The sequence below is a fragment of the Natator depressus genome, chromosome 10 (assembly GCF_965152275.1).
Source record: "Natator depressus isolate rNatDep1 chromosome 10, rNatDep2.hap1, whole genome shotgun sequence".
Taxonomy (NCBI): domain Eukaryota; kingdom Metazoa; phylum Chordata; order Testudines; family Cheloniidae; genus Natator; species Natator depressus.
In genome coordinates this window covers 46775613-46784833 of record NC_134243.1, presented here as the reverse complement: position 1 = coordinate 46784833, position 9221 = coordinate 46775613, and the positions used below count along the sequence as shown (strand labels likewise).

The window sequence follows — 9221 nt, the reverse complement described above, 5'->3', positions numbered from 1 at the left end:
TCATATCAAACCAAAGCGTGGTCAAGCAATTGACTATACACTTAATCAACAGTGGCCTTGTGCTGTTCCTGTGTCAGGGGAATTGTCCCCTGGCCCCTTGTAGCACTTTTGCATCCCCTCTGTACCACTGGAGCAGCACATAGCTGGGGGCTGCACATGGAGTCCCGTGATATGGTCACCTCCTCCCCAGACCTCCCCTAAGAACACAGAGGTGAGGGTCAACAGCTGTGGAGTAGCAATGGCTGAGGTCCAGCAGGACTAAGTGCAGTTTGATTCTGTGCAACAAATTTTTCCAAAGTGGGTGAAGGCAAAGTGCGAATATAAGACCCAGTCAATACTGAAAGGCAGAACAGCATAGCATAGATCTTCCCCGGTTCCCACTGCAATCAACAATAGAACACCCTTCTGCTTCAATGGAAACAGGATAAAACTCCACAGGCAGCTTTGTTTGTGTATGTAAGACAGACAATTATCAGACACAGGGTCAAATCCTGCTCGTTTGATCACAGGAGCAGTCCCACTGAAGCAAAACAGGATTTAGCCTATGCCACATAGTCTGATTTATAAAGGCACTGACCTGGGCTTCTGGGGATCTGGGTATTATTTCTGGCTTTGTCATGGACAGATTTTTGGCAAGTTGTTTCTCCGGCCTGTTCCTGTTTCCCCTCCCACTCTTCATCTGTCACATCTATTTAGATTGCAGGCTCATCGGGGCAAGGATCATTTCGTACTCTGGGTACATACAGTGCCTTACACAACAGGGCCAGTAACAGATTGGGTGCTACTGTAATAACATGGATAATGAGAAATCCAGAGTATTCAAAAACAAAACAAACACTTTAATCAGGGCGAGGCACCTCTTACGGTGATATTCTTACAAAATATTAAATAACATGAAGGACTTTCTCCCACTTCAACTCTATACAAAAAAATTACAATATTATTTACAAACACTGGTCTCCGAATCACTTTACAATGCTACTCACAGACTGCACGTGGCAAGAGAGTGCATGAACGGCACAGAGAACCCCTCTTTCCAAGTCGCCTGCGTGTTCAGTACAAGCATTTTAAAAATAAAATGGTACTCAATGCAGCAGCAACTGCCTCCAGAAGCAGGAAAACACCGTTTTGGAAAGACTAGTCCACTGGTTTTAGTTTTGTAGATTGAAAATAAATACTTCTTGTAGTGAAAAAAAATTTTTTCTCTTAACTTGTTCCTCTGCTCCCCCGACCAGCTGAAAATACCTGTGTGTAGAGTCTGCTTTTATACTTCTCCACCGCACAATAGCCAGTCCCGTTTGGTTGCCTGGTGGAGCATAGATGTGTCAGTTCTTAGCCATTCACTTCAGCTGATGAGAGGGAGACTTCAGTATTGTGTCTGGAATCATGACAGTGTTATAGGAAATGAAATTATAGCTGTTCTGAAGACATATCTGAGGTCTCTCTCCTCACCCCCATTTTATTGTTACATTAGGATCGTCCCCATTTCCTTGTCAAGTATAAAGGATTTTCACCAGCATGTGCATTCCCTAAGAGCTCCTTAAGAAAGACACCCAGGAGTGAGCATCCAGGACTTGCATTGTAATCAGGTTTAAAAAAATAAAAATAAATCAGTCTTTAAAACCCACTCAGAATGTCTCTTAGGTACGACACAAGAAGCGAGCTACTAAGCGGTGACACTATCTCACTCCACCTTGATTCAGCAAAGTTAACAAGTGAAGCCAAAAGTTTAAATAAAACAAACAAAAACCTCAAGGCAGCAGCTCCTTACAAAGGTAAGTTCATAACATTTTTAAAATGTTTTCATTCAAAACAAAATCAGTCCTGTAACTATGGAAGTCATAATCCCAATGTTCTGTTTAATCTCTGTAGCCCTTCATGATTAAAAAGGGCAGGGTATTAAAGCAAGAAGCTATATTAAATGAATAAAGTATGTGTAAAGAAGGAGGGAGAAGCAAAAGTTGGCTGAGTGATGGGGAGCACTGCAATGAAGATGTAGATGGTAGTTCTTAGAGCAGCTCCCCTCATGGTTAGCTTTTCTTCCTTTAGCGGCAGAAAGTAAAGGTCCCCATCCTCCCCCTCCCCTCAAAAAACCCACATTGAACCAAAGAACCCCTTCCCCATAAAAAAACAAAACAAAACACATGGTTACTTCTGCAAAGCAGATCAGATACAGATCAGCCAGTCTTGGTTGAAAGTGGAAAGGTTTACAAGATTAGCAATGGAAAACAGAGCCAGTTACTGCCCTTGTCCCAGCCAATCATTGCTGTACATTCTGAAGTGTTCTTAAAAGCACCCATCAGCAAGCCCACGCAAGCTGCTCTGGAAGCAATGAGGCAGCTAACGTGAGTGAGCTTAGTCTGTCTCTTGTAAAGCTTCCAGCTCCACAGAAAATGCACTTTCAAAATCCCCCATAGAATATTAAACTAAAAAGAAATATTAAAAAAATTAAGAAGCTGTGTGTGTTGGCGGACAGGGGGAGATGTATAAGGACCAAATTCAGGACCAGTTTAGATCCTGTGCAAGATCAAACCATCGCCAAGGGGATTGCATAGAGTGCAGGAAATCACAAAATTTGACTAAGAGACAGATCCTGCTTCACGGAAAGCCATGGCCTGACTCCCACTGACTCCTTGGCAGCAGAATCAAGCCCCACACGTCCAATTGCACCTCAGTTTCAAGGATGTTGTATCTCCAGCAGACACCAGCTAGACCCAGGGGGGATTGCTCATAGGGTGCATTTTTAACAGAAACCCACACAAACTGTCAGTCAGGGGAGCATAAGAGCAGAAATACATTCCATCTGAAAACCGAGGGATGAGCATGGCTGGGAGGTTGTGTAAAGAGAGATGAAAAGAAAAGGTGCCTAGTGGAAAAACAGAGTGACACCACTTCCCTGCTCCTATTCCTGAGCTACATGTGCTTGGTGTGGTGCCCTCTATAGGCTGCTGGGGTTGTGCACGTGGAGGGCCTGTCCCCTTTGAACACTGAAGGTGGCCTCCATGGGAGAGCCCAGCCTCCAGGAAGGAGACTGCTCTCCCCGGTGGGGGATATCTGTGCCAGTAAGGAACGATGGGAAGTTATGGACTAGGGGAGAATGGTCAGCCTGAGGGAAATATTGCTTTGAATAGATGCAATTTTCCTCTCCCACTGAACCAAGCCCAGTGACCTTCCATGTGGAATTTATCTTCTGGACTTCCCACTACAGGCACAAGGCACAGCAGTGCTTTGGTGTCCATTCAGAAGGTGCAGAGTGAGTGGCGGAGGAGGAAGGAATGAACTCATTTAGTTATGTGGCATTTCTCTCCATCGACACCTGGGTGCGTTTAGTCCATTGATAGAGATGGGACCATGGTGCGGAAGACAATAAACAAGCCCTGTAGCTTTTTACTCTTACTGAGTTGGAGCCACTAGTGCTGCGAGCCACCAGCAATGGCCAAGGTTCACTTTCATTCATCCACTTTCAGCCAGCCTTTCTTGTAGTCCTGCAGGATCTCCAGGTAGTACTGCCACTCGGGCTCGCTGTCATACTTCACCTCATACACGGTCTTGAGGGGGTCCTTGTGACGCTTGTGGATCCTCAGCACCACTCCCTGGTACCAGGCCTCTGTCTTGTCATTCTCCTCATACAGATGTCTGATCCGCTTGCCCACCAGTTCCGGGTACCTGGATGGGGAGGTCAGACTCTCTGCATCGTGCCTGAAGGTCTTGGTGAGGAGGGAGCAGCCTCGCCTTGAAGCTGGACCCCTCCCCCTCATCCCCCTAGTGTCATGGCGAGGAGTCCTCTGTGCTCCCTGAAGGACCCTCTGGAATTTGATCCGGACCATTGAGTTCCGGAGGTGCAGAACCCTTGAGGTACTCCTGGTCTTTCTGGATGACTTACTGGTCAGCTTCAGCTGAAGGGTCCTACAAGGCTTGTGGGTTTGGAGAAGTTGCCTCTTGGCACCAGAGGGTAGTGGGAGTCCATTTGGTTTTGAATCCAGGGAGCTGGGAACAACTTGGGAAGATGATCTCCCATCCTTGAGCAAAGTATCCCCTCCATCAGGAGGGGAGCAGTTTCCCTGAGGCTTCTCGTCAAGCGGCTGGGTTTTCTCTGGTCCCAGTGCAGCAGCCACCTCCTGGAAAGAAGACGCCTGCTTAGACGAGATCAGAAACTTTCCTTTCCTGTGCTTTCCCTTGAACAAGTTGGCCGACGTTCCAGCTCTTGCAGCCATCAGGCCTCCAGTTGCTTTCTTCTTCACATAATCCACTGCTACTGCTTTGCCTTCATCTGTCAGAGTCCCTGCACCAGGTTCACCTAGGTGAGGAAGAGAGAACACGGTCAGTTAAGTTAGCGCCTTCACCTACTTAAAATAAAGCCCTCATTGCACTGTGTGGACCGACATCTGTAAGAACTGAAGCCATAGGCACACCATATAATTTCAACCCTAGTCACTAGCCAAAATGCAATGGGCTCCATTTCCTCCTTCTTTAGGGCTTACTTCCAGTGACCTGAAAGGGAGCCTGGTAAAAAGGTCCCTTCAGATCCAGCACCTGTAGAGATGGAGCACTCCCTGCTGTATTCCTCTGACAGCAGTGCCTAGGAGAATTCCATTATGCTTATGAGGGAGAAGAGAGTATACCGTGGCACTGTGGTTACCCACCAGCCTATGACTAGGATGAGGAATTTGAACCTATGCCATTAGCTACCAGTGGAGGCTCTGCCATGGGTTTTAAATGGCTGTCATGGAAGTGCTACCTCCAGATTATAGTGTTTCTGGCAATGATGTTCTACTGTCAAAAAACTGGGTTCCATTAGCTCCTGCCCACGCCCCACCCTCACGATTTAAACAAGATCAGCTTATTCTACAACTCTCCAGTTGCTCTGAGTCAATTACCATCAAGTTAAAAGAACAGGGTAACCTTCAGAGCGTGGATAGGAGGCCACTTCTGCACTGCTTCTCCTTGTTCTAGCCCCTGCTTTTGCCTAGAGCATGAGGAAATGGAAGCCATCATGTACTGATGAGATCTGATCTAGGATATCACAGAAATGTAGGGCTGGAAGGGACCTCAAGGGGTCATCTAGTCCATTTGTCCACACTGAAACAGGGGTAAGTATACCTTGACCATCCCCATTTATCTAAACTGTTCTTAAAAACTTCTAGTGCTGGGGATTCCATTGGTAACCTCGTCCAGTGCTTGATGGTCTTTGTGATTAGAAAGATTTCCCCACACAATCCAAACTAAATTTCCCTTGTTGTAAACTAAACTGATTACTTCTTGTCCAGCTATGGAAAACAATTGATCACCATCCTCTTTAAAACATACTTATCAGATCTCCCCCAGCCGTCTCTTCTCTAGACTAAACATGCCCCCATCTTTCAGCCTTTCCTCATAGGTAGGGCCCTTCATTTTCAGGTTTTATTTTATTTAATTTTTCCATGAATTTATCGGTGTTTATTGCTACAACAACAAAAACAGGTGAAAATTGGTGGAAAAAACTATTAATAATTTTTCTGGATAAATATCAGGTTTTATTTTGGTGGACAGAAGGATGGGGGTGAGGGGGAAGTATTCAGTAGATTAATGCTTTGATGAATGGAATTCAATGTGGTTTGCTGCAGAACTAAAAACAGAACTTAATACACAATGCCACCTCTGATTTTAAGAAAACAGTATCTCTCTAATCTCCAAATAAAACTTTTAATTTGAACAAACAGTTTACTGTTGCAGACTTAGAACTGTTAGCCTATAAATATTTACATGTAATAATTGGGCCACACCATTTGCAGCGCATACACTCAACTTCATCCTTTTCTCCTGTTTTTGTTTTTTTTAAACTTTCGAATATTTCCTTGTGTTCTGAAACACATACTGATACAGGTTTTCGTTTCCTTCCCATTTGAGTGTGTCAGATCTTTAAACTTATCTGCTAACAGCTTGAAATGTATACGTGGTGAGCGTGAGATTCATCAGTATGTTCAGATGCGCACACGCTTCAGAGCTTGCACGCGTGCCTGTTTGTTTATTGGGTGTCTCTTCTAAACGAATACATAGCCTTGCTTCAACAGGCAGCTTTGCATACACACACACACACACACACAGACTAATGTATTATCGTACATATATCTCATGCAATGTCTTGTATTTTCCTAATAAAACAAGTACTTTTTTTATATATTTGAATGCTACAAAAGTAGGGTGAAAATTGGAAAAAACAAACAAACGCTTTTTATAAAATCGAAGATTTTTTCAGTAAAAATCGGTTTGAACTGAAAACGAAGGGGCTTACTCATAGGCTATGTTTTCTAAACCTCATAAATTTTTGTTGCTCTCCTCTGGAGTCTCTCCAATTTGTTCACATCTTTCTCAAAGTGCAGTGCTCCAGACTGGAGCTGAGGCCTCACCACTGCTGAGTAAAGTAGAACAATTACCTCTTGTGTCTTACATACATCACTCTTAATTCATCCTAGAATCACAATTGCCTTTTTCACTGCAGCATCACACTGTTGACTCATTCAATTTGAGATACACTATAACCCCCAGATCCTTTTCAGCAGCACTACTGCCTAGACAGTTATTCCCCATTTTGTATTTGTTATTTTATTTTTCCTTCTTAAGTCTAGTACTTTGCACTTGTCTTCATTGCATTTCATCCTGTTGATTTCAGACCAAATTCGTCAATTTGTCAAGACCTTTCTGAATTCTAATTCTGTCCTCCAAAGTGCTAGCAACCCCTCCCAGCATAGTGTCATCCACAAATTTTGTGAGTGGAGCCTCCACTCCATCAGTTATGTTGCAAATGAAAATATTGAGTAGTACCAGACCCAGACATACCCTTTAAATACCTCACTAGGTGCATCCTCCCAGTTTAACAATGAACCATTGAGAATTATTCTTGGAGTAGGGGCTTTTACCCCTATACAATTTAAAAACAGAATTAGCAAAGATAGTCAATGTTCTCTTAGTAAGTGTTCAAAACTACGTTGTATCTAATGACCAAATAGTGTCCAATTATTTGGGGTGGGATTTTCCAAGGAGTCTAAAGGATTTGGGCACCTAACTCCCTTCAGCTCCTTTGAAAGTGATTTGTTCTGGATGGGATTTTAAAGGCATATTGAGGGGAGGAATAGGCAGGAATAATTTGTCAAGAATTATTCCAGTTTTGCCAACACACTCTAGGCCAGTCATTCCCTCTCTTGTCTCCTCCAGACAGACTGTTACATACACATGGGCAGATGGTAATCTGTTGTCCAGTATTGTGATGGAAGGCCAGTTGCTCAGACACCAGTGCCACTTCATCTGTGTGCCCCATAAATAACTGGGGGGTTCTCCCCAACAGCATGGTTTCAACTGTTTTTAATATATTAAAAACACACACAAAGAACAAATACCTACTTGGAGGCATGCTGGCCAGCTTGTGAACTTGGACCTGTAAGAAATAAAGTTATTGGTAATCATCTGAAGTGCAGCAAAGATGACACTATTCAAAGGCTACTAGGAAGGGGCAGTTGGAACTAGTTACGGTAGGATCACAGTCTCTACTTTGAAACAAAGAGAGACTTATGCTTGGTTTCTTCAGGGTACAAACTGATCCCCTGGGGAAATCGGAGTAATCTCTTTTCCCCTAATCACTTAGAGCCCTGCACAACCTATTGCTAAGGTTGCAGAGGGATTTCACCAGGCCAGAGGAGCTGGGACTTCCTAGCAAAATCTTGGTTGATTTGCATTGTGACTGATATGGAATTGAGGGTTTGATTCCACAAGGGACAGGACACCTCCAAACCAAAAGCACTCAGCACCTTCCAGGGCCAGGCTCTAAAGCATGGTGATTCCATTGAGAATAAAATGGGAATTGTAATCTCATTGTGCCAGGGGCCTGGTTTAATATACCTTCTGTGTGGGTCACTCCAAAAAAATTGCAAGAGGTACTTCCCTTGCAGAAACACAGGCTGGGTCTGGGTGCACATGCTGGGAACACACCATCTTTCTGGTAATTAAGGCTTTCAGTGGAAATAAGTCCAGTTAGCTCTGCACAGAATCCCATCTACATGTTCCATATAGGGATCAGACCCTTTGTTTCTGGTCAAAGTTGGCCAACTGGCTCTGCCTACACAAGACAAAGCAAACCAAAGTTCCCAAAGAAATGTCAGCAAGGGTTGACCTGAATAACACACTCAGTAACTTTTCCATTGACTTTTTCCATGGGGGGAATGGGAAGGACAGACCTCAACACCTCATCCCAACACTAGGGCCTCTAATGATGCAGTGCTCCTCCAGTTACTGCCTTGCGACATCATAGGGGCAAGCGCAAACCTTCTGTGGGAGATTTATCTTTAACACTCGAAAAGAGATGCTAATGCCAGTGAAGACACCTTCAAAGACATCTAAATGTACAGAAGAGAGGGATAACAGCAAAGACCTCCATCCTTCTCATTAATGGAACCTAGAGATGACCAAAGCCCCTATTCAGCAAAGCACATCGATGGACTATACATGCTTCACGTTAAACATGTGTTTAATTGCTTTGCTGAACAGGGCCCTAATGACTAGAAAGACATTTTAACTGCCACAAAAGCAGGTGATTGTACAGTCACAGCAGTTAGAGGTCAAGAGTTTTTAGGCTCCTTTGCCCTGTTTTTTATTCCAAATCTCTGCTGTTACAGGTTCATATGTGGACAGTTAGTAGCTTGGAGCATCTATTTAAAGGGCTGGTTTTGGGTGCCATTCACAGCCAGAGTATGCAAAAGAAATGCAGCCACTGAGAATTCAACTGGAGCAGGTATCCCTCCCACAGGGACAGAATACATCCCTTTAAAATTAAGGGACATCCCAAGAATGTAACCATCTGCTTAAGATAAAAAAATACAGTAAGGGAACACAGCCATCTACAGCGCATAGGCAGATCAGGACAATATATCTCACTTGTACAGTCTGCTAAGGTAAAATTGGAGCAGTTTGCTACTTCCCTATGCCCCGAGCTGTGACCAGCTGTCCCTCTCCAGATCACAGCAAGTCTCTGTCATCACAACACAGGGCGCATATCCAAGCAGTGATAGAAGATGCTGAAGAAAATCAAAAGGTGCTGTGAGCATACATTGCCCATCTTGGCCCACTCTACCCCATGCTAAATAACTGCTTGGACCCAAAAGGTAAAGCTACTTTGTTTGGATTAGAACAAACAAACATTCTGCTTCGGGTGCTGTTTGGTTTTAAAATTCAGTTAGTTTCTTAGCCTGGAG

The 9221-nt window shown here is 44.0% G+C and overlaps 1 protein-coding gene across 2 annotated transcripts in view; it reads right to left on the bottom strand.

Annotated features, from left to right (window-relative positions):
- Window positions 1-593: 593 nt before the first annotated feature.
- The window catches only part of C10H15orf39 (chromosome 10 C15orf39 homolog), a 30024-nt gene continuing 21396 nt past the window's right edge, over window positions 594-9221 (bottom strand). Inside the window, exons 3-4 of one of the 2 annotated variants that reach the window (XM_074966021.1) lie at window positions 7378-7411; window positions 4158-4297 (exon numbers count right to left, since the gene is read on the bottom strand). In XM_074966021.1, the coding sequence (XP_074822122.1) occupies window positions 4294-4297; window positions 7378-7411 (38 nt within the window). In that variant the 3' untranslated portion in view covers window positions 4158-4293. Of the gene's footprint in view, window positions 4298-7377; window positions 7412-9221 lie in introns of both variants that reach the window. The other variant, XM_074966020.1, reaches the window with a different exon arrangement.